Source organism: Equus quagga, chromosome 9 (assembly GCF_021613505.1).
Source record: "Equus quagga isolate Etosha38 chromosome 9, UCLA_HA_Equagga_1.0, whole genome shotgun sequence".
Lineage (NCBI taxonomy): Eukaryota > Metazoa > Chordata > Mammalia > Perissodactyla > Equidae > Equus > Equus quagga.
This window is the reverse complement of record NC_060275.1, coordinates 80513855-80538560: the sequence shown is the minus strand read 5'-3', so window position 1 is coordinate 80538560 and position 24706 is coordinate 80513855. Positions and strand designations below refer to the sequence as shown.

General features: G+C 37.3%; 1 protein-coding gene across 1 annotated transcript in view; it reads left to right on the top strand.

Annotated features, from left to right (window-relative positions):
- Positions 1-24706, top strand: part of MTREX (Mtr4 exosome RNA helicase) — a 116520-nt gene that overhangs the window by 15478 nt on the left and 76336 nt on the right. The window contains exons 6-8 of the mRNA XM_046671058.1: positions 15873-16047; positions 17610-17700; positions 19279-19403. Coding sequence (XP_046527014.1) covers positions 15873-16047; positions 17610-17700; positions 19279-19403 — 391 coding nt within the window. The remainder of the gene's footprint in view (positions 1-15872; positions 16048-17609; positions 17701-19278; positions 19404-24706) is intronic.

Here is a 24706-nt window from a genome sequence, read left to right as displayed (position 1 = left end):
CTGTCACCACGCAAGTGCTCTCCTTCACCCCCTGTGCCCACTCCCCACCCACCTCCCCTTGGTAACCACTGAGCTGTTTTCTTTGTCCATATTTTTGTTTATATTCCACATATGGGTGAAATCATATAATGTTTGTCTTTCTCAGTCTGGCTTATTTTGCTTATCATAATACCCCCCATATCCATCCACGTTATTGCAAATGGGGTGTTTTTGTCTATTGTATATATATACCACATCATCTTTATCCAGTCATTGGATTGTTTCCATGTCTTGGCTATTGTGAATAGTGCTGTAGTGAACATAGGGGTACATATGTTACTTTGGATTATTGATTTCAAGTTGTTTGGGTAGATACCCAATAGTGGGATAGCTGGGTCATATGGTATTTCTATTTTTAGTTTTTTGAGGAATCTCCATACTGTTTTCCATAGTGGCTGCACCTGTTGGCGTTCCCACCAGCAGTGTATGAGTTTCCCTTTTCGCCACATCCTCTCCAACATTTGTTGTTTTTTGTTTTGGTAATTATAGCCATTCTGACTGGTATAAGGTGATATCTCATTGTAGTTTTGATTTGCATTTCCCTAATAATTAGTGATGTTGAGCATCTTTTGATGGGTCCATTGGCCATCTGTCTGTCTTCCTTGGAAAAATGTCTGTTCATATCCTCTACCCATTTTTTGATCAGGTTTTTTTGTTGTTGTTGTTGAGTTGTGTGAGTTCTTTATATAATTTGGAGATCAACCCCTTGTCTGATAAATGATTTGCAAATACTTTCTCCCAGTTAGTGGATTGTCTTTCCATTTTGTTCATGGTTTCCTTTGCTTTGCAGAAGCTTTTTAGTCTGATGTGGTCCCATTTGTTAACTTTTTCTTTTGTTTCCCTTACCCTTGTAGACATGGTATTCGAAAAGATGGGGCCAGTGTTGAAGACCAGTGTCAAAGAGTGTACTGCCTATATTTTCTTCTGGGTTTTTATAGTTTCAGTTCTTACCTTCAAGTCTTCAATCCATTTTGAGTTAATTTTTGTGTATGGTGCAAGATAATGGTCTACTTTCATTCTTTTGCATGTGGGTGTCCAGTTTTCCCAACACCATTTATTGAAGAGACTTGCCTTTCTCCATTGTATGTTCTTGGCTCCTTTGTCAAAGATTAACTGTCCATAGATGTGTGGTTTTATTTCTGGGCTTTCATTTCTGATCTGTTAATCTGTTTGTCTCTTTTTGTGTCAGTACCATGCTGTTTTGATTGCTATAGCTTTGTAGTATGTTTTGAAGTCAGGGATTGTGATGCCTCCAGCTTTTTTTTTTCTCTCAGGATTGCTTTGGCTATTTGGGGTCTTTGGTTGTTCCATATAAATTTTTGGATTCTTTGTTCTATTTCCGTGAAGAATGTCATTGGGATTTTGATTGGGATTGCATTGAATCTGTAAATTGCTTTAGGTAGTGTGGACATTTTAACTATTTTTGTTCTTCCAACCCATGAACATGGAATATCTTTCCATTTCTTTATATCTTCTTCAGTTTCTTTCAATGACATCTTATGGTTTTCTGTGTACAGGTCTTTCACTTCTTTGGTTAAGTTTATTCCTAGGTATTTTATTCTTTGTGTTGTGATTATAAATGGGATTGTATTCTTGATTTCTTTTTCTGCTAGTTCATTGTTAGGGTATAGGCATGCAACTGATTTTTTTAAATTGATTTTGTACTCTGCAACTTTGCTGTAGTTGTTGATTATTTCTAATAGTTTTATGGTGGATTCTTTAGAGTTTTGTATATATAAAATCGTATCATCTGCAAATAGGGAAAGTTTCACTTCTTCAGTGCCTACTTTATTATGTTGAGGTACTTTCCTTCAATACCCATTTTATTGAGAGTTTTCATCATAAATGGATGTTGGATCTTGTCACATGCTTTCTCTGCATCTATTGAGATGATCATGTGATTCTTATTCCTCTGTTTGTTTCTGTCGTGTATCACATTAATTTGCAGATGTTGAACCATCCCTGCATCCCTGGAATGAATCCCACTTGATCATGGTGTGTGATTCTTTTAATGTATTGCTGTATTTGGTTTGCCAATATGTTGTTGAGGATTTTTGCATCTAAGTTCATCGGTGATATTAGCCTGTAGTTTTCTTTCTTCATGTTGTCCTTGTCTGGTTTTGGTATCAGGATAATATTGGCCTCATAGAATGTGTTAGGAAGTGTTCCATCTTCTTCAATTTTTTGCAATACTTTCAGAAGGTTAGGCCCTAACTCTTCTTTGAATGTTTGGTGGAATTCTTCAGAGAAGCCATCTGGTCCTGGACTTGGTTTTTTGGGAGGTTTTTGATTACTGTTTCAATCTCTGTACTTCTGATAGGTCTATTCAGATTCTCTATTCTTAATTCAGTTTTGGGACCTTATATGTGTCTAGGAATTCATCCATTTTTCTAGGTTATCGAATTTGTCGGCATATAGTTTTTCATAGTATTCTCTCCTTTTGAATTTCTGCAGTATCTGTTGTAATTTCTCCTCTTTCATTTCTAAGTTTATTTATTTGAGCCTCCTCTCTTTTTTTCTTGGTGAGTCTGGCTCAGGGTTTGTCAGTTTTCTTTATCTTCTTAAAGAACCAGCTCTTAGTTTCATTAATCCTCTCTACTGTTTTTTAGTCTCTATTTCATTTATTTCTGCTCTGAGTTTTATTATTTCCTACTTCTGCTGACTTTGGGCTTTGTCTGTTTTTCTTTTTCTCGCTCTGTTAGGTACATTTTAAGATTACTTATTTGAGGTTTTTCTTGCTTGTTGAGGTAGGCCTCTATTGCTATGAATTTCCCTCTTATGACCACTTTTGCTGCATCCTAGAAGAGTTGGTATGTTGTGTTTTCATTTTCATTTGTCTCATGGTATATTTTAATTTCCACCTTGATTTCTTCAATGATCCAATGTTTGTTCAATAGCATGTTGTTTAGTCTCCACGTATTTCTAAGTTTCCCATTTTCGTTTTTGTGATTGATTTCTAGCTTCATAGCATTATGCTCAGAAAAAATGGTTGGAATGATTTCAGTCTTCCTAAATTTATTGAGGCTTTCCTTGCTACCCAACATATGGTCTGTCTTTCAGAATGTTCCATGGGCACTTGAGAAGAATGTATATTCTTCTGTTTTTGGATGGAATGCTCTCTATATATCTATTAAGTCCGTCTGGTCAAGTGTTTCATTTAAATCTACTATTTCCTTGTTGACTTTTTGCCTGGATGATCTATCCATTGAAGTGAGTGGGGTGTTGAGGTCCCCTACTGTTATTGTGTTGCTATTCATTTCTCCCTTTAGGTCTGTTAGTAATTGCTCTATGTACTTTGGTGCCCCTGTGTTAGGTGCATATATATTAATAAGCATTATTTCCTCTTGGTAGAATGTCCGTTTTATCATTATAAACTGCCCCTCTTTGTCTCTCTCGTTTTTTTTTTTAACTTGAAGTCTGCTTTGCCTGATAAAAGTATGGCAACACCAGCTTTCTTTTGTTGGCCATTAGCTTGGAGTATTGTCTTCCATCCCTTCACTCTAAGCCTATGTTTGTCTTTGGAGCTGAGGTGCGTTTCCTGGAGGCAGCATATCGTTGGGTCTTGTTTTTTAATCCATCCAGTTGCTCTGTGTCTTTTGATTGGAGAATTCAATGCATTGACATTTAGAGTGATTATTGTTATATGAGGGCTTAATGTGGCCATTTTATCTCTTGTTTTCTGGTTGTTCTATGTTCCCACTGTTTCTCTTCCTTTGTAGTTTTGACTGGCATTTCATTTTGTTGGTTTTCTGGGAGAGATTTCTCAGTTTTTTCTCTTTTTGTGATTTGTGGCTCTGAGGAAGACTTCTTTATAAATGAAATTTAGGTCTGTTAATATTTGCTTTATATCTTCAAGTGCTCCTATGTTAGGTGCAAAATACTTAGAAATGTGCTATCTTTTATGTTGGATCGACCACTTTATCATTTCTAATGCCCTTCTTTGTCTCTTATTGCAATCTTTGTTTTAAAGTCTGTTTTGTCTAATATAAGTATAGCTATCCCAGCTTTCTTTTGGTTTCCATTTGCATAGAATATCTTTTCCCAGCCCTTCACCTTCAGTTGTATGTGTTCTTACATCTGAAGTGAGTCTCTTGTAGGCAGCATGTAGCCGAGTCTTATTTTTTTTAATCCATTCAGCCACTCTGTGTCTTTTGATTGGAGAATTCACTCATTTGTATTTAAGGTAATTATTGATATGTATGTACTTATTGCTATTTTGTTAACTGTTTTATGGCTGTTTTTTAGTTTCTCTCTGTTTCTTCTTCTCTTGCTCTCTTCCTTTGTGGTTTTTAAATGAAATTTTTAAAATAACTTTGTTCCTCATCTCACCCTTTAAAAGTTTAAATTTTTTTCTATTTGATTTCTGCAAGTAAAGAGAGTTTTACTTCTTCCTTTCTATTTTGGATACCTTTACTTTTCTTTTCTTGCTTTATTGAACTAGCTAGGATGTGCAGTAAAATGTTGAATAGAAGTGATAAGAGAGGACATTCTTGCCTTATTCCTGATATTACAGGAAAAACACTGTCTTTCATCATTAAGCATGCTGTTGTCTGTAGGTTTTTCAATAGTTTTATCAGTTTGAGGATGTTCCCTTCTATTCCTAGTTTGCAGTGAGTTTGTGTGTATATGTGTGTATATATGCATATAAAATAGCTATTGGATTTTATCAGATGCTTTTTTTGCATGTATTGAAATGATACATTTTCTTTTTTGTTCTACTGTGATGAATACATTGATAGGTTTTCAAGTAATAAACCATCGTGAGATAAACTCCGCTTGGTCGTGATACATAACCCTATTAATATATTTTTGGATTACATTTGCTCAAGTTTTCTAAGAATTTTCATGTTTATGTTCATGAGGGATATTGGGCTATAGTTTTATTGTAATGTTTCTTTCTGGTTTTGGTATGAGGGTAATGTTTGCTTCTCTATTTTTTCATGACTAGCCTGGTAGAGTTCTATGAATCATATTGATCTTCTCAAAGAACAGGTTGTAAGTTTCATTTTTTTTTTTCTGTTTTCTATTTCATTGATGTAGACTCTCATCTTTATTTCCTTTCTTCTGCTTACTTTGGGCTTCATTGGCTCTTTTTCTAGTTTTTTTAAGGAGGAAAGGTGAGGTCATGGATTTGAGACTTTTCTTTTTCTAATACAGGCAATTAGTGCTGTAGATTTTTCTTTAATATTGCTGTAGCTGCATTACGAATTCTGTTATGTTTGATTTGATGTGTCTGGGAAATGTTTTTGATATGTTTTAAAATGTATGATCTACATTTCTATATGGCATCATTTTCCATCTGCCTGTAGGAACTCCTGTAAAATTTATGGTGGGACAAGTCTCCTGATGAAAAATTCTTTCAACTTTTGTGTATCTAAAATGTCGTTTACTTTGGGGCAAGCCCCATGGAATAGTAGTTACGTTGGGCATTTTCTACTTTGGTGGCATGGGTTTGCAGATTCATATCCTGGACGTGGACCTAAACCACATGCCAGCCACGCTGTGGCAGTCTCCTGCATATAAAGTAGAGGAAGATTGTCACAGATTTCAGCTGAGGACTAATCTTCCTCAGCGAAAAAAATAAAATGTTGTTTACTTTGCCTTCATTTTTGAAAGATATTTTCACTCAGTATAGATTTCTAATTTTTTAAGAATGTCTTTTGACTAGAATAGTTTATGACAAGAAATCCACTGTCATCCTTACCTTGGTCTTCTGTAAATAATGTGTCTTTTTTCTTGGCTACTTTTAAGAGTTTATGAGTGATTTTAAGCAATTAGTTTATGATGTGCCTTGGTGTAGTTTTTTGCATGTTTTTTTGTGCTTTGGGTTTGTTTTTCAGTGCTCCCCAGGGCTCTTCTCCTTTAAGAACTCTAATTACAGTTGTTTTACTTAGGCCACTTAAAGTCTGACAACTTGGGGGCTGGCCCCGTGGCTGAGTGGTTAAGTTCGCACGCTCTGCTGCAGGCGGCCCAGTGTTTCATTGGTTCATATCCTGGGCGTGGACATGGCACTGCTCATCAAACCACTCTGAGGCAGCGTCCCACATGTCACAACTAGAAGGACCCACAACGAAGAATATACAACTATGTACCCTGGGGCTTTGGGGAGAAAAAGGAAAAAATAAAATCTTTAAAAAAATAAAAGAAAGAAAAAAAGTCTGACAACTCACTGATGCTATGTTCATTTTCCTGGTATTTGATTTTGGGTCTTTTCTAATGCAGTATCTTCAGATTCTTTAATCTTTGCTTCTGCATTGTCTGATCTGTTATTAATCCCATTCAGTGCATTTTTTATCTCAGACGTAGTTTTGTTAGAAGTTCATTGGTGTGTGTGGGTCTTTTTGCTTTGTTTTTATGCTTTCCATGTCTTCTTAACTTTCCTCTAGCTTCTTGAGCAGATGGAATACAGTTTAAAAACTGTTTAAATGTCCTTGTTACTCCTACTTTCATCTATGCTGTTTCCTAATCTGTTTTGATTGATTGATGTTTCCCTTAGCTACTCCTACTTTCATCTATGCTGTTTCCTAATCTGTTTTGATTGATTGATGTTTCCCTTAGCTATAGGTCAGCATTTTCCGGCTTCTTTGCATACTGCTTTGATGGGATGTTTGGCTGTTTTTAACTTCATCACTGACTTTAAGCAGTTTGATTATGATGTGACTTTATATAGTTTTCATGTTTCTTGTGTTTGAATTTGTTGGGTTGCTCAGAGCTGTGGGTTTGTTATAGTTTTCATCAAATTTGGGAACATTTCAGCCATTTTTTGTCTCAAATAATTCTCCCTCCTCCTAGTCCTGTGGGGGCTTCAATTATACTTAAATCAGACCAATTTAAGTTGTCTTGCAGCCTGCTGATACTCTGTTTATTATTTTATATTTTGGTGTTCATTTTCTGTATTTGCTTTTGAGCAGCTTCTCTTGATATGGCTTCAAGTTTATTCATCTGTTTTCTGTAACATCTAATCTGCTTTTAGTCCTATCCAGGGTATTTCATCTCAGACATTAGATTTTTCATCTAGAAAAGTTTGATTTGGTTCTTTTAATGTTTCCCATGTTTCTCCTATACAAACCATTCAATCTCTAATCAGTCTTCTTGAACATATAGAATATAGTTATAGTAGCTTTCAGTGTTCTTGTGTACTATCTTCTATCTCATTTTTTGGATGTGTTTTTACTGATTTTCTTTTTTTTTTTACTCATTATAGGTTGCATTTTATTGCCTTTCTTTGCATATCTGGTTATTTTTGATTCCTTGCCAAGACATTGTGAATTTTACCTTCTTAGGTGATGAATATTTTTGCGTTTCTATTAATATTCTTGAGCTTTGTTCTGGGATAAAATTATTTGAAAAATATGTAATCCTTTCAAGGCTTGCTTTTATGATATTTTTAGGCAGGACTAGAGCAGCATTTAGTCTGGGTTTGATCTTCCTCATTACTTAATCAATATACTTCTTGGTATTCTATTTAGTATCTTGTGAATTACCAATTTTTCCACTGTGTCTGGTAGGAATCTGAATTATTTCCAGCCATGTGTGAGATTTGGTCATTTTTATCTCTGCTCCTTTCGGTTGGTTTTTCCCTCACCTTGGGTGGTTTCCTAATACTTACTCACTGATTATTACTTACCTGAAGACATGCAGATGCTCAGCAGATGTTCGGCACTCTCCCCCTCTGCAGCTCTTTCCTCTCTCCTCACTGGAGTCCAGCCCCCTTGGCCACCCCAGACTCCCACTTCTGTCTGTTCAACTTAGGGAAACTTCCAGGATCTACCTCCTGGAATCCTGGCTTGGAAACTCTCTAGGAAATAATCTGGGATTCCTTCATTTGATTCCCCCTTCTCAGGAATTACTATGCTTATATCCAGTGAAATCACTGTTTCGTATACTTTCTCCTGTTTTATAGTTGTTTCAGGTGGATAGGTGAAGCCAGTCCCCTGTTACTGCATCTAGGCTGTAAATGGATGTTTTTTTTTTTTTTTCCTGTTTTATCTCCTCAAACCCCCTGTACATAGTTGTATATTTTAGTTGCAGATCCTTCTAGTTGTGGGATGTGGGACGCCACCTCAACGTGGCCTGACAAGTGGTGCCATGTCTGCGCCCAGGATCCGAACCCTGGGCCACTGCAGCGGAGCGTGTGAACTTTAACCACTCGGCCACGGAGCCGGCCCCTGATATTATTTTTAATGTACATTCTGTATTACTGCAGTCGTTCACATATCTAATTTATAGGGAATTATATACGTATTGTCTATGTTCTAAATTTTTTTAATAGGTATCTTTTCTTCTAAAATGTATTTAAGGACCATGGTTCTGGAGTCTTGCTACTCAAAGTATGATACTTGGACCAGACACATGGGTATCACATGGGAACTTGTTAGGCAGAATTTCAGGCTCCACCCTAAAACTACTGGATCATAATCTACAGTTTAACAAGATTACCAGGTGATGAATATGTCCTTAAAGTTTGAGAGGAACTGGGCCATTCTGAAAGTGGACTGTACTCTTTATTGTAGATGGTATTTTGCAATCTGTTGTAGATGCACTTTTGTGAGTTATCATTTTTTTTTTCCTTGATGTTTGCAGCTATCACCACTATCTAGTTCCCAAACATCTTCGCCATGGCGTTAAACAGTCCATTAAGCAGTCATTCCCAATTCCCTTACTTCCACTTCCTTTCAGCCACCTATCTGCTGTTCATATGGATTTCCCTTTTCTGAGCATTTCATATAAATGGAATCATATAATATGTGGCCTTTTGTTTCTATCTTGTTTCACTAAGCATACTGTTTTCAAGGTTCGCTCATGTTGGAGCATGTAGAACTGCATTCCTTTTTATGGCTGATTAATATTGTATGGATATACCACATTTTGGTTTCATTCATCAATTTGTGAACATTTTGGTGTTTTTAGTTTTTTTCTCTATTATGAATGATGCTGTTAGAAACATTTGTGTACAAGTTTTTGTTTGAACACTTGTTCTTACTTTCTCCAGGATATACCAGGCATGTAATTACTGAGTCATATTTAATTTTTAACTTTTTGATGAACCACCAAACTCTTTCCACAACAGCTTCATCATTATATATTCCCACCAGCATTGTACAAGAGTTCCAATTTCTCCATATCCTCACCAACACTTATCACCTTTTTAAAAAATTATAGCTATTCCATTGATTGTGAAGTGGTAGCTCATTGTGGTGTTGATTTACATTTCCTTAACGACTAATGATATTGAGCATGTTTTCTGTGCTCATTGGCCATTTGTATGCCAGGAGAAATGTCTGCTCAAGTCCTTTGTCCATTTATTCATTGGGCTGTCTTGTTACTGAGTTGTGATAGTTCTTTTATATTCTGAATACTAGTTTCTTGCCAGCTATATGATTTGCCCAAGTTCTCTCCTATTCTGTAGGTTGTCTTTTCACTTTCTTGAGAGTGTCCTTTGAGGCACAAACGTTTTTAATATGATGAACTGCAGTTTATATTTTCTTTTGTTGCTTGTGTCATATTTAAGAAACCATTGCCTAATCCAAGGTCACAAAGATTTATCCCTAAGTTTCCTTCTGAGAGTTTTGTAGTTTTAGCTCTTATATTAGGTCTTTGATTCATTTTGAGTTAATTTCTGTATAAATTGTAAGGTAAAGTACAACTTCATTCTTTTGCATGTGAGTATCTAGTTGTCTCAGCACCATTTGTTTAAAGACCGTTTTTTCCCCATAGTCTTTGCACCCTTTTTGAAAATCAGTTTGGGTTTATGTGCTAACTTTTAGCAATTTATAGCATATTTTATTTCTCCGTTATGGAGAAATTGTAGCTTTTCTATTGGACACCTGAATTAGGTACTCTTAACACTAAGCACCTAAAGAATAGAGAAGAACATAGAGAAAAGACAGACAAAAATCGCCAATGACCCCATCCATTCTCTTTACCTTGGCATGTTGGTGGAAATATTTCATGGGTTCTGGAATGTTTTTTTCCCTTGGGATAGTCAGGGCTTATCTGGTCACTATATATTATTAGTTCCTTCAAAACCTTGGCTTAGGTATAACTCACAATTTTTCTTTTTGTAGGGAGAGTTAGAGGAGTGAAGCTTGGATCTTAGAGTGTCATTCTAATGTTATCAGCCAATTGCAGAATAGTCTTGATCCATTTTTCAGCCTCAAACACTTTATGGTCCTTTACGGCCCCAGTTCTGTACAGTAGAGTAGGACTACTTAATAGTTCACCCCTTTTCAGAAAGCGCTCAAGTCAGAAACTAGTTTCCTCCTAAGGCAAAGATTTAGAAGAGGTTTGACTACTTTTAGTTCAATTATTTTCTATCATTTAGAGAAGCACAGAGTATGTTTGGTGCATTATCCACTTATAAAGTCAACATATATAGTCATTAGAATTCCGGGCATTAATGTAGCCTTGCTTTCATTTTTCCTACAAGAGGAGAGAAATTTTCACAAATATTCTGAAACCTGCTCTTAAACTTTGGGTTAGAAAATCATGAAAAGAAATTTAAGAAATTCATTAGGGTTATGGACAGTTTTGAAAATCTGGTGAGGGCTGCTGTTGAAAACAGGCTGGTAGTTATTCAAAAAGTTAAACATGGAATTATCATGTGACACATCAATTTCATACCCCAAGGCACTGAAAATGAATACTCAAATACTTGTATACAAGACTGTTAGTAGCAGCACTATTCACAATAGTGAAAAGGTAGAAACAACTCAGAAGTCCATCACTGGATGAATGGATAAATAAAATGTGGTATATTCATACACTGAAACATTACTCAGCCATAAAAGTGATGAAATACTGATACATGGTACAATGTGGATGAACCTCAAAAACATGTGGAGTACAAGAAGGCAGACCCAATAGGTCACATACTGTATTATTTCATTTGTGTGAGATATCCCAAATAGGTAAATCCATAGAGACAGAGACCAGGATGCCAGGGGTTGTTGACAGGAGGGGAGCAATGGATAACTGTTTAATGGATACAGGGTTTTTTTGTTGGAGGAGAGCAATAAAAAATGTTTTAGAATCAGGTAGAGCTGGTAATTGCACAAGAGTGAATGTACTAAATGAATTTGTACACTTTAAAATGGTTAATTTGGTGTTATATGAATTTCACCACAAGCAAAAAATCTGGTATATATTTGTATATGTGTACCAGATTTTACGATTTCAAGGAGTAGTTCATGGATGTCAGATAAAAATTTCCTGTCAGAATTCAAGGACTTCATGTAAACTCCAACTTTAGCTGTTAACTGTGGCAAATATAACATTTTATTTGTAAATCTGGTACTAGAATAAACATGTTGGTACCAGATTGTTTATCTATGCAATTGATTAGTTTTCCTGGCACTGCTGGTTTTTTATTCCATGTAAAGCTTTTTTTTTTTGAGGAAGATTAGCCCTGAGCTAACATCTGCTGCCAATGCTCCTCTTTTTGCTGAGGAAGACTGGCTCTGAGCTAACATCTGTGCCTATCTTCCTCTACTTTATGTCTGGGATGCCTGCCATAGCATGGCTTGCCAAGCAGTATGTAGGTCTGCACCCAGGATCTGAAACCAGTGAATCCTGGGCCACCGAAGCAGAATGTGCAAACGTAACCACTGCGCCACCAGGCTGGATCCTCCATGTAAAGCTTTTTTAAACAGCTTTATTATTATATAATTTGCATACCATTTAATTCACCCATCATAACTGTAGTTCAGTGAGTTTTAATAAATTTGTACAGTTGTGGAGAACCCTCACCAGTTTTAGACTTCATCCATACAGTTCTTTTGTGTGTGTTTGCTTTCAGACCTATTCCTGCCTCCAACCCTAGGCAGATACTGATCAGCTTTCTGTAGGTGTAGATTTGTCTTTTCTAGAAATTTCATATAAATGAAATCATATGGAATGTTTTATGTCTTTCTTTTTTCACGTAGCGTAATGTTTTTGAGATTCGTTCATGATGCATATATCACTAGTTCATTTCTTTTAATTGATAAGTAGTAGTACATTTTATGGATACTCATGACATTTTGTTTATTTAGTCGCTAACATTTGAATTATTTTGTGTTTTTAGCTATTATGAATAATACTGATACAAATGTTCATGTACAGGTCTTTGGACATGTTTTCATTTCTCTTGGGTAGATACCCAATTCTTTGTTATTTAGGTTATGGTTTTCTGTTCCCTCAGGGTTGGTTTCTGGGTACTTGTCACTTTTCTTCTGGTCTGGAGCTTTAATATACCTACTCATACTGCTTGATAGAGTACATTTTTGTTTCCTCATGGTGCTCTTATCTGGTCGCAGCTGCCACATACCACTACAGGCTGGGGATCAGGCACTGTGTATTCTGGGCCTGGCACCAGCAGGGGCTCCTCAGCTCCAGCCACTGACTTCTTTTCTCTCTGAGCAACTGATCAATGGCAGATCTGGAGCACCGGGCAGGGGGAGGGGTACTCTCCTTCCCCAGCACTTCCCCTAGCCCCTTCTTGTCTCTGAACAGATTTCTGGGCCATTGCAGGACTTTGCTCTTTCCCTTTCTGTGCCGCCACTACCAAGCTCTCCGCACTATGCTCCGGAGGATTCTGGGGCTAGAGTACCAGGCAGGGGCCGGCACGCCTCTCTCGGCAGTGTACTTTCCCCTCTGTGGCTGCCACACTCTTTACACCGTGCTCCGGACGAGTGTGGGGCTGCGAACTTTCCCCACCGCCAACTTCTCTGCGCCTTACTCTAGGCGATCCTGGGGCTGGTGTGCTGGGCAGGGACAGGGCACCTCCCTCACCTGTGCACTTTCCTTGCCCCCACTGTCACACTCTCTGCACCATGCTCTAGATGATTCTCAGGCTGGGGTGCCGAGTGGGGATGGGGGGGCCTCTCCTCACCTGCACCCTTTCCCCGGTGCCACTACCACGCTCACTGTACTGTGCTCTGGACGATACTGGGGCTGGAGTACCGCATGGGGACAGGGCACCCTTTTTACCTGTGCACTTCCCGCCACCACAGCCCGTCCCTCTCCACCAAGCTCCTGCGGATCAGTTTCCACTTCCCCCAGAGGATCCAGCCCTACGACCACCTTCAGGCGTATGGCTGCGTGGGTCTCCCAGACGTCTTTTGTGGTGTGTGTATGTCTTTTCTTGGTGTATGAATGTCCTTTTGGTTGTGTCTTAGAGGGGAGAGTCCAAGGGAAGAGCTCACTCTGCCATGATGCTGACTGGTATTATCTTTTTTTATACCTGTTTTAGTGAGTATGTAGTGATGTGACGTAGTGGTTTTATGACTAATGATGTTAAATATCATTCCATGTGCTTATCAGCCATTTGTATATCTTAAATGAAATCTATTTTACTCTTTTGCTGATTTTTTAAATTGGGTTGTTGATCTTATTGCATTGTAAACAATTCTTTATAGTACCCTAATGGTGTCTTTTGTAGAGCAAAAGATTTTAATTTTGATGTTCAGCTTCTCAGGTTTCCTTTTTTCCATGGCAATATCCCTTTTATTGATATTAATCAAAGTATGAGGTCTTGTACATCAGAAAAAAATTGCATTATGCACAACTACATATAAAGACGTAAAAATACACATAGACCAACCAGTTAATCTCAACTAGTCAACCTTTGAACGTGTCTTCAATTTTGATCATCAGTGCTTTGGAAAGAACATATGTAAACTCAGCACAGGGTTGGCCTTTTGGGGTCTTAGAGCATTCACAGCACAAGGTGTTCACCTTTGAAAGTAGTGAAACATGTAAACTTTGGGCAGGCATTGGTAACACAGTGCCTCAATACCTAGCTCTTGGGCAGCCTGCCTTGGCAGTGGAGCCCAGTCATGGTCCCATATGCTCCTTTGACCAGTGAGGACTGCAGGCCTTACTGTGTTTGAAGCAGACATGTTATATCACCCCTGTTGGAGAAGCTGTACGAATGAAGGAGTACATTTGCTTCTAGTCTACTTAAAGTCATTCTTTAGGGTCATTTCAGAATGGTGACTTGGCTAAAGTTTTCTAATCCTAAACTCTCTGGCCAAACTCCAGCAAAGCCTGCTGCAGCTTAAGAGTTCTGGGTCAGGTTACAAGTTACCAAATGGTAACAGAGAAGAACTTCACTGCAGATTCCAAATGTCTTTCAGTCACTTAAATTAGCTTAAGTGGCTCCCTCCATAAGTAAATGAAGGGTTTGGGTTCTAGCAGTTGGCTGGTGACCCCCAAGCCTGTTAGAAAAATGAAGGCTATAAACTTATCAAAATAAACATCTAGGGGATTTGGACACCATGACAAACCACTTTGCTCTTGGAAACCCTAGAGATCAAAGCCACACTCTGTCCTCTTATCACAGGCTCCCTGTCTGTTCACAGTTTTCCTAATTCCCCTACCTTCAATAGTGTCAATCTTTGCCTTAAACAGAGAGAGAAAAAGATTAACTTATTTTTTTCCCTTTTCTTTACCCCCTCCCATACAACTTCTTCCTAGGGGAGGTAGGCGAAGGTGCATTCCTCCTTGGGCTGGCTTGGCGTTGGAAAGTACTTGCTATGTCCACGATGCTCCAGTTCTGGTCTAGAGGGGTAGAGTATTAATGGTGGCAGATCAGGAGGGACAGACGAAAGATGTCCTGGCCATTGTGCTTTTAGTCACCATGCAAAAATGCTTAGGTGACTTCTCTCCTGGTAGCTTGCTTCTGTAGGTGACTTTGAGGAGTTGCCATTGAGTCTAGTGAGGGAGACTGAAGGTACAAAGCAGAGATTTTCCTCATCTGTATGTCCTTGGTAATCCCATGAAGAAAGATTCCATTTAGTGACTCAGCAAAAATCTGTGGTTCCATGACACCTTGAAATTCCAAGTAAAATCAGTCTCTCTCTCAAAAGAAAAGTAAACATTGTCATATTATAATCAGAGTCAATCAGGATAATGAGATGAAAAGGAGAGAAAGGAAAATTGTTTTAATGTGAAGAAAGGAGCACGTGGTCCAATAGAAGCCAACCATTGTCATTTCCTCACGCTGCCTTTCCTGGGGTCTGAAGCATTTCAGCACTAACCCAGGCCAGTGTCCAGTGACTTCATCACCACGAATCCCAAGATGGAGGCCCAGGATGCAAGCTTCCCATTACCGCTAATCTGAGCCTCGGGGATGATGTTGTCCATGACCACTTAGATCAGGCACCAGCGGCAAAGGCCAGAGCATAGGGCAGGATGGGCTCAGCCAGCACCTCAGCAAACGCACCAAAGACCCCAGCCAGAGGCTCTACCATACCACTTAGTTGTCCATACCAGAAGACTCTCCAGGTAGAGAAGCCAGCCCCTCACAAAGGGAGGCTGACAGCAAGGGCCTCTGGGAAATTCTGGATAGCAATTCCAGTGGCTAAATTTCCTGGCACTCTCGAAGGTGGCAGATGCCATCTTTTCTACAGCTCCAAATCCAACTCCGACAGCAAGACCCTCTGTAGGCAGAGGACTGCAGTGTTTCCTCATTGTTTTATAAACTGACAGGCCGAAGCTCTAAACTTTTGGAGGCACGTGATAGAACCAAAGGTGTTTTATTCACAAGAAATGGGGTACCCATTGGTAATCCATTGATATTAGTAATTAAGTTACATTAAATCTAAGAGAACAGAGTTAAAAATGTTCATTTAGAGCACTACACTTCAGACTTATAATAATAATAATTACTGTAATAGTTTGTCAGTAGCAAATAGAATAAGATATTAATTAGTGTTTTGCAAAGTCCATTGAAGATGAGTAATTAGGGAAAATTTGGATATTATTTATATATTAATAGAATTTTTCAACTCATATGCTTTTAAGAAAAGGTTTTGTAAATACTTTATTCTTATTTGTTTTCACATTTTTAGGTATGCCATTGCATTAGCCTTAAGGGAAAAACAGCGTGTAATATTTACCAGCCCAATTAAGGCTTTGAGTAACCAGAAATACCGTGAAATGTATGAAGAATTTCAAGATGTTGGTCTGATGACTGGAGATGTTACTATTAATCCTACAGCATCTTGTCTTGTTATGACCACAGAGGTAATTTATGTGGTGCCTCATCCAGTTTTTCCTTTTTAATTTAGTTAATGTGTCTATTCAATTAGAATATCTAATGTTTTATCACCTGTTCTATATAGATAAAATGTAATACTTTACTTTCTGAGTAGATTTACTTCAAAGAGTTAAGGTTCATCTTAAAACATTCTAGCAATTATATAAATTTAGTTGTAAATTACAAATATTTCTGTTTCTCATATAATAGAGATAGTTTTTTCTTCAAGTATTTTTAAAGACTTATTGTCAGTGACATGAAAATACTTTGATGGATTTGAATACGTAGTTTCATTTACATAGTGACTCTTCCCTGTGATTTTTTTCTTCTGCATCTGAGTGTTAATACAAATAGATAAATAGCTAACTTTTTAAAAAAATGCCCAAGTATGTTTAGCTTCTTCCTATAATCACAGTTCAATTTTACATATACTTATAACATTTTACATTTGGCCATGATTAGCTGTTTTTACTGTACTAACTACTTTTGTATATATTTGAATTATATCCTTGCATTTTATGAGGACACACTACAATAGAGACCATAAATTAGCTTCTGATCTACAGAGTCTACTAAAAGCATTGTTCACTTTTCACTTTGGTGCCCAAAGTAAATTTATTTTGCCTTCTCAAAACTTGCTTCCATCTGTGGAAGATTTTCTTTAACTCAAAAATCAGGATAATGAGGGGCCAGCCCCATGGCCAAGTGGTTAAGTTCATATACTCTGCTTTGGCAGCCCAGGTTTTTGCCAGCTCACTTCCTGGGTGTGGACCTAGGACTGCTCATCAAGCCATGCTGAGGCAGCATCCCACATGCCACAACTAGAAGGACCCACAACTAAAAATATACAACTATGTACCATGGGGCTTTGGGGAGAAGAAGGAAAAATGAAATCTTTAAAAAAAAAAATACCAGGATAATGGGGGGCTGGCCCAGGTGGTGTAGTGGTTAAGTTTGTGTGTTCCACTTCAGTGGCCCAGGGTTCACAGGTTCAGATCCCTGGCACGGACATACACACCGCTCATCAAGCCATGCTGTGGCAGCGTCCCACATACAAAATAGAGGAAGGTTGGCACAGATGTTAGCTCAGGTCAATCTTCCTCACCAAAAAAAAAAAAAAAAAAAAAAATCAGGGTACTAGTTGCCAGAAAGTTATTCATTTTGTGAGATGAGGCAGAAAATAATGGATAAACAGTATGAGATCCAGTATGTTGGATAGAAGATAATTTTAAGTTGCTGTCATATCCTAATAAGTGTGAATCTTGGGATAAATGCTGTAGATATAAGAAAGTGGCTTCATATTCAAGATATATGAAGGTAGAGGTGGTGATAGTTATCTCCATGGATTGTATCTGATTACTAACTGTTGAGAAGGCATTATTTTAGATTTATGAGAAAAGGAATATAATTTGATTTATGAAATATATTTAAGATACATAACTCTTAAAATTATTTTAATTTCTCCATTAAAAGAATTTCCAAGATTCCTTGTTAGAAAGAAGAGCTTTTGTTATGTCAAATCCTGCTAAGTCTCCTATTTTTTCTTTAGATTTTGAGAAGTATGCTGTACAGAGGTTCTGAAGTTATGCGAGAAGTTGCTTGGGTCATATTTGATGAAATTCATTACATGAGAGATTCAGGTATATTCTGTCGTATTGTTGAGATGTGTGCCATGTATTTTCCTTAAGAATAGCATTAAGAATTTAGAACAAGTAGTTGTTAAATATTGCTTTGAGTTTTCATGTGGCTAGAGTTCTAGTAAACTAAATTGTGGACATGATATAATATTTCCAGTAGGGTCTCATTCAACTATAGCTTCTTAATAGTAATTGTTCTGGGTGAGAAAACGCAAATTCAAATAAAACAAATGGAATTAAAACTTGTTTGCTTTTAATACGGAGCTGTCTAATATGACTAATGTTAGAGAGTTTCTAAACTGTCTAGCCTACAAAGTTAACTTTCTTGATTTCTATTAAGTAATTTTAATTTTTTAAAAAACTAAGAAATGCATATTTATGGTAAAAAATAAATAAAATGAGGATTATGAAATAAACATGAGCCAAAAGAGAAGTTATAAATATCTTTTAAACTCTTACACTATTATAATGGAAAAGAAAGTGTACTTTGGATTTTAGGTGGAACTGGGAGGGCTGATGTTAACAAACAAGTTTAAAAGTTAAATGTTTAATTTGTGTGCACTTAAAATAAAACTTGGTGTTTTTTTTGTTTTGTTTGTTTTTAAAGATTGGCACCTGAGCTAACAACTATTGCCAGTCTTCCTTTTTTTTTTTCCTGGTTATTCTCTCCAAATTCCCCCAGTACATAGTTGTATATTTTAGTTGTGGGTCCTTCTAGTTGTAGCATGTGGGACGTCGCCTCAGTGTGGCGTGGCAGGTGGTGCCATGTCTGCGCCCAGGATCCAAACCAGCGAAAACCTCGGCTGCCGAAGCGGAGCGGGCGAACTTAACCACTTGACCATGCTGCCAGCCCCAAAACTTGGTTTTTATTTAAAGTGAAGCACTGAGTTCATTTGTGTTCATAGTGAAAGTAATGCGATTTAAGAAATCACTTACCCTTTTCAAATTCATAAAATTAAGTTCTGAACAGAGTTGTGTTTATTTATTTATTTTTTTTGGTTAATGATAGGTTACAATATTGTGAAAGTTCAGTTGTACATTAATGTTTGTCAGTCGTGAATCTTGTATTGATTTGTTTATTTTAGGGGGAAATTCTCAACTGCCTTTCTGGTTATTTTTCCATTTTGGTGAAAACTGACTTACAGTTTTTCTGTTCAAGTCTTTCATCTCTAGAGATCATGAGGGTAGTTTGGATGAAAGATGCCATATGGAAGGTGTTTCTTCTAAGTTTGTTTCCGTAATTTTATAGAAGCCATTAACTTCTGCTTCTCGAAGTGAGATGGAAATACTATTTCCATTGTTGTGGGATTCTTGTTGGGCTCTTTGAAAAAGATTCAGTCTGGAGCTATTCATGGCAGGGTGTTATTTCAGAGTACATTGTGTTTATAGTGGTTTAGTCTGCTATCTTTCTACTGGATAGATTCATGGTAAGTACTAAAGTAGTTTTCAGTAAGGGTCTGTGGCTAAAAATATCCTTGTTAAAGTGGTCTATATTTCTAATTATTGAGCTTGAGAGAAAATAATTTTAGATACTTTTCAATAAAGTGACACTGAATTCGAAGGTATGTTTGTTTTTTTCAGAGCGTGGTGTGGTATGGGAAGAAACTATTATTTTGCTTCCTGATAATGTTCACTATGTCTTTCTTTCGGCTACTATTCCAAATGCTCGACAGTTTGCTGAATGGATTTGCCATCTACATAAACAGGTATTTTCTTTCTCTTTTTTTAATGTCTTTAATATTTAAAATGTTGTAAGTTGGCCTTACTATGTCCTATACTTTGTTCCTAATGCTGTCTAGAATAACGAAGACGTTTTAATGTGAAATTACTGCTCAAATCAAGCAAGCTTATCGAAATCAACTGACAAGCTTTCTACAAGTTTAAATTTCTGAGTCCCCTCTCAAACAATATATCAAAATCTCCGGGGGTAGGGTCTTGAAAGCTCTGACTTTTTTTTTTTTTTTTTGAGTTCATAGTAGTTTACAACATTGTGAAATTTCGGTTGTACATTATTATCTGTCCATCACCATATAAGTACTCCCCTTCACCCTTTGTGCCCACCCTCTATCCCCTTTACCCCAGTAACCACTGAACTGTTCTCTTTGTGTGTTCGTCTTCCATATATGTGTGAAATCATATGGTGTTTGTCTTTTTCTATCTGGCTTATTAACTTAACATAATACCCTCCAGGTCCATCCATGTTGTTACAAATGGGATGATTTTGTCTTTTTATGGCTGAGTAGTATTCCATTGTATATATTTACACCATATCTTCTTTATCCACTCATTAGTCAGTGGGCACTTGGGTTGCTTCCACGTCTTGGCTATTGTGAATAATGCTGCAGTGAACATAGGGGTGCATGGGACTTTTGGAATTGCTGATTTCAAGCTCTTTGGGTAGATACCCAGTAGTGGGATAGCTGGATTGTATGGTAGTTCTATTTTTAATTTTTAACTTTTAATTTTTTTTAATGTTATGATAGATTACAACCTTGTGAGATTTCAGTTGTACATTATTGTTAGTCATGTTATGGGTACACCACTTCCCCCTTTGTGCCCTTCCTCCACCCCCCCTTTTCCCTGGTAACTGCCGATCAGATCTCCTTGCCAATATAGCTTCCACCTATGAGTGGAGTCATGTAGAGTTCGTCTTTCTCTGACTGGCTTGTTTCGCTTAACATAATACCCTTGAGGTCCATCCACGTTGCTACGAATTGGCCAATTTTGTCTTTTTTATGGCTGAGTAGTAGTCCATTGTGTATATATACCATATCTTCTTTATCCAATCATCAGTTTCTGGGCATGTAGGTTGGTTCCACGTCTTGGCTGTTGTAAATAATGCTGCAATGAACATAGGGGTGCAAGGGACTCTTGGGATTTCTGATTTCAGGTTCTTAGGATAGATACCCAGTAATGGGATGGCTGGGTCATAGGGTATTTCTATTTTTAACTTTTTGAGGAATCTCCATACTGCTTTCCATAGTGGCTGTACCAGTTTGCATTCCCACCAGCAGTGTATGAGGGTTCCTTTTTCTCCACAACCTCTCCAGCATTTGTCGCTCTTGGTTTTGGATGTTTTTGCCAATCTAATGGGTGTTAGGTGATATCTTAGTGTAGTTTTGATTTGCATTTCCCTGATGATTAGCGATGATGAACATCTTTTCATGTGTCTATTGGCCATATTTATATCTTCTTTTGAGAAATGTCTGCTCATGTTCTCTGCCCATTTTTTGATCGGGTTGTTTGTTTTTTTGTTGTTAAGCCGTGTGAGTTCTTTGTATATTATGGAGATTAACCCTTTGTCGGATAAGTGGCTTGTAAATATTTTTTCCCAATTAGTGAGCTGTTTTTTTGTTTCAATCTTGTTTTCCCTTGCCCTGAAGAAGCTCTTTAGTCTGATGAAGTCCCATTTGTTTATTCTTTCTATTGTTTCCCTCAACTGAGGAGTTATAGTGTCCGAAAAGATTCTTTTGAAACTGATGTCGAAGAGCGTACTGCCTATATTCTCTTCTAGAAGACTTATTGTTTCAGCCCTAATCTTTAGGTCTTTGATCCATTTTGAGTTTATTTTGGTGTGTGGTGAAAAAGAATGGTCAATTTTCAATCTTTTGCATGTGGCTGTCCAGTTTTCCCAGCACCATTTGTTGAAGAGACTTTCTTTTCTCCATTGTAGGCCCTCTGCTCTCTATTTTTAATTTTTTGAGGAATCTTCATACTGTTTTCCATAGTGGCTGCACCAGTTTGCATTCCCACCAGCAGTGTATGAGGGTTCCTTTTTCTCCACAACCTCTCCAACATTTGTTACTATTTGTTATTTTTGTCATTCTAATGGGTGTAAGGTGATATCTTAGTGTAGTTTTGATTTGCATTTCCCTGATGATCAGTGATGATGAACATCTTTTCATGTGCCTATTGGCCATCGTATATCTTCTTTGGAGAAATATCTGTTCATGTCTCCTGCCCATTTTTTAATTGGGTTGTTTGATTTTTTGTTGTTGAGTTGTGTGAGTTCTTTATATATTATGGAGATTAAGCCTTTGTCGGATGTATGACTTGCAAATATTTTTTCCCAATTAGTGGGTTGTTTTTTTGTTTCAATCCTGTTTGCCTTGAAGAAGCTCTTTAGTCTGATGAAGTCCCGTTTGTTTATTCTTTGTGTTGTTTCCCTTGTCTGAGATATGGTGTCCGAAAAGATCCTTTTAATACTGATGTCAAAGAGTGTACTGCCTACCTTTTCTTCTAGAAGCCTTATGTTTTCAGGTCTCACCTTTAGGTCTTTGATCCATTTTCAGTTTATTTTGGTGAATGGTGAAAAAGAATGGTCAATTTTCATTCTTTTACATGTGGCTTTCCAGTTTTCCCAGCACCATTTGTTGAAAAGACTTTCTTTTCTCCATTGTATGCCCTCAGCCCTTTGTCGAAGATTAGCTGTCCATAGATGTATGGTTTTATTTCTGGGCTTTCAATTCTGTTCCATTGATCTGTGCACCTGTTTTTGTACCAGTACCATGCTGTTTTGATTAAAGTAGCTTTGTAGTATGTTTTGAAGTCAGGAATTGTGATGCCTGCAGCTTTATTCTTTTTTCTCAGGATTGCTTTAGCAATTTGGGGTCTTTTCTTGCCCCATATGAATTTTAGGATTCTTTGTTCTATTTATGTAAAGAATGTCATTGGGATTCTGGTTGGGATCATGTTGAATCAGTAGATTGTTTTAGGTAGAATGGAGATTTTAACTGTTTATTCTTCCAATCCATGTACATGGAATGTCTTTCAATCTCTTTACGTCGTCCTCCATTTCTTTCAGAAAAGCCTTGTAATTTTCGTTGTATAGGTCTTTCACTTCCTTAGTTAAGTTCACCCTGAGGTATTTTATTCTTTTTGTTGTAATTGTGAATGGTATTGTGTTCTTGAGTTCTTTTTCCGTTAGTTCGTTGTTACAGTATAGAAATGCTACTGATTCATGTAAATTGATTTTATACCCTGCAACTTTGCTGTAGTTGTTGATTACTTCTGAAAGTTTTCCAATGGATTCTTTGGGGTTTTCTATATACAAGATCATGTTGTCTGCAAACAGAGTTTCACTTCTTCCCTCTCTATTCTCCACTTTTTTCTTGTAGTTGATTTTTAGTTTCCTAGCATCATGGTCGGATAAGCTGTTTGTCATTATTTCAATCTTCTTAAATTTTTTGAGGCTTGCCTTGTTTCCCATCATCTGGTCTGTCCTTGAGAATGTTCCATGTGCACTTGAGAAGAATGTGTGCTCTACTGTTCTTGCATGATATGTCTAAATATATATATGACATATCTGTCTATCTATATATATCTATGAAGCCCACCTGGTCTGGTTTTTCATTTAATTCTCGTGTTACCTTGTTGACTTTCTGTCTGGATGATCTGTCCATTGATGTGAGTAGAGTATTGTGGTCCCCTACTATTACTGTGTTGTTGTTATTGTCCCCTTTTATGTTTGTTAATAGTTGCTTTATGTACTTTGGTGCTCCTGTGTTAGGTGTACAGATACTTGTAAGTGTTATGTCTTCTTGATGGAGTGTCCTTTTGATCATTGTATACTGCCTCTCTTTGTGTCTCTTTACCTGTCTTATCTTGAAGCCTACTATGTCTGATACAAGTATTGCAACACCTGCTTTCTTTTGTTTGACATTAGCTTGAAGTATCAGTCTTCCATCCCTTCACTCTGAGCCTTTGTTTGTTGTTGGAGCTGAGATGTGTCTCCGGGAAGCTTCATGTTGTTGGGTCTTTTTCTTTAATCTATCTCGCCACTCTGTGTCTTTTGATTGGAGAATTCAATCCATTTACATTTAGAGTGATTATTGCTATATGAGGGCTTAATGGTGCCATTTTATCACTTGTTTTCCTGCATTTCTTTTGTTTCTCTTCGTGTATATTTTGGACTGCCAATTTGGTTAGGTAGTTTTTCATGATGGTTTTCTTAGTTTTGTCCTTGTTTATTGTTTGTGTCTCTGTTCTACTTTTTTGCTTAGTGATTACTATGAGGTTTGTATGCAAAATCTTGTAGATGACATAGTCCATTTTATGATGACCTCTTATTTCCATAGACTAAGCCAATTCAGTCCCTGTGCCCTCTCCTCCTAAGTTGTTTTTGTCATACCTTATTCCATCTTGTGTTGTGAGTTTGTGGTTAAAATGACAAGATTATCTTTGTTTTTTGTGTTTTCCTTCCCTTTATCTTTAATGTTTTAATTGAGTATTTGTTAACCTGTTCTGATGGATAGATACAATTTTCTGATTTTGTCTATGTATTATGTCCTTACTCAGGGCTTTGTAACCCCTTTCTTCCTTTTTTTTCCAGGTATGAGGGCCTTCTTGAGGATTTATTGTAGGAGTCGTCTTTGGCAATGAACTCTTTTAGCTTTTGTTTATCTGGGAAAGTTTTTATTTCTCTGTCATACCTGAAGGATATTTTCACTGGATAGAGATTCTTGGCTGAAGGTTTTTGTCTTTGAAATATTTGAATATATCATTCCACTCTTGTAGTGTATGAAGTTTCTGCTGAGAAATCTACTGAAAGCTTCATAGGGGTTCCTTTGTAAGTTATTTCCTTCTATCTTGCTCCCCCAAGTATTTTTTCTTTGTCATTGACTTTTGTTGGCTTCACTACTATATGCGTTGCAGTTGGTCTTTTCACACTGATATAGTTAAGAGATCTGTTGGCGTCCTTCTCGTGGATTTCCATCTCTTTCCCCAGGTTTGGGAAGTTCTCCAGTATTATTTGTTTGAGCAAGCTTTTTGCTCCATCTTCCTTCTCTTCTCCCTCTTGAATACCTGTCGTCCTTATGTTGCATTTCCTAATTGAAACAGATATTTCTCAGAAACTTTCTTCATTTCTTTTTAGTCTTAGTTCTCTCTCATCCATCTAAAACATTTCTACATTTCTGTCTTTGGTTTTGCTGACTCGTTCCTCCACGATACCAGCTCTGTTGTTCAGGGAATCCATATTCTGCTTGATCTCATCCATTGCATTTTTCAT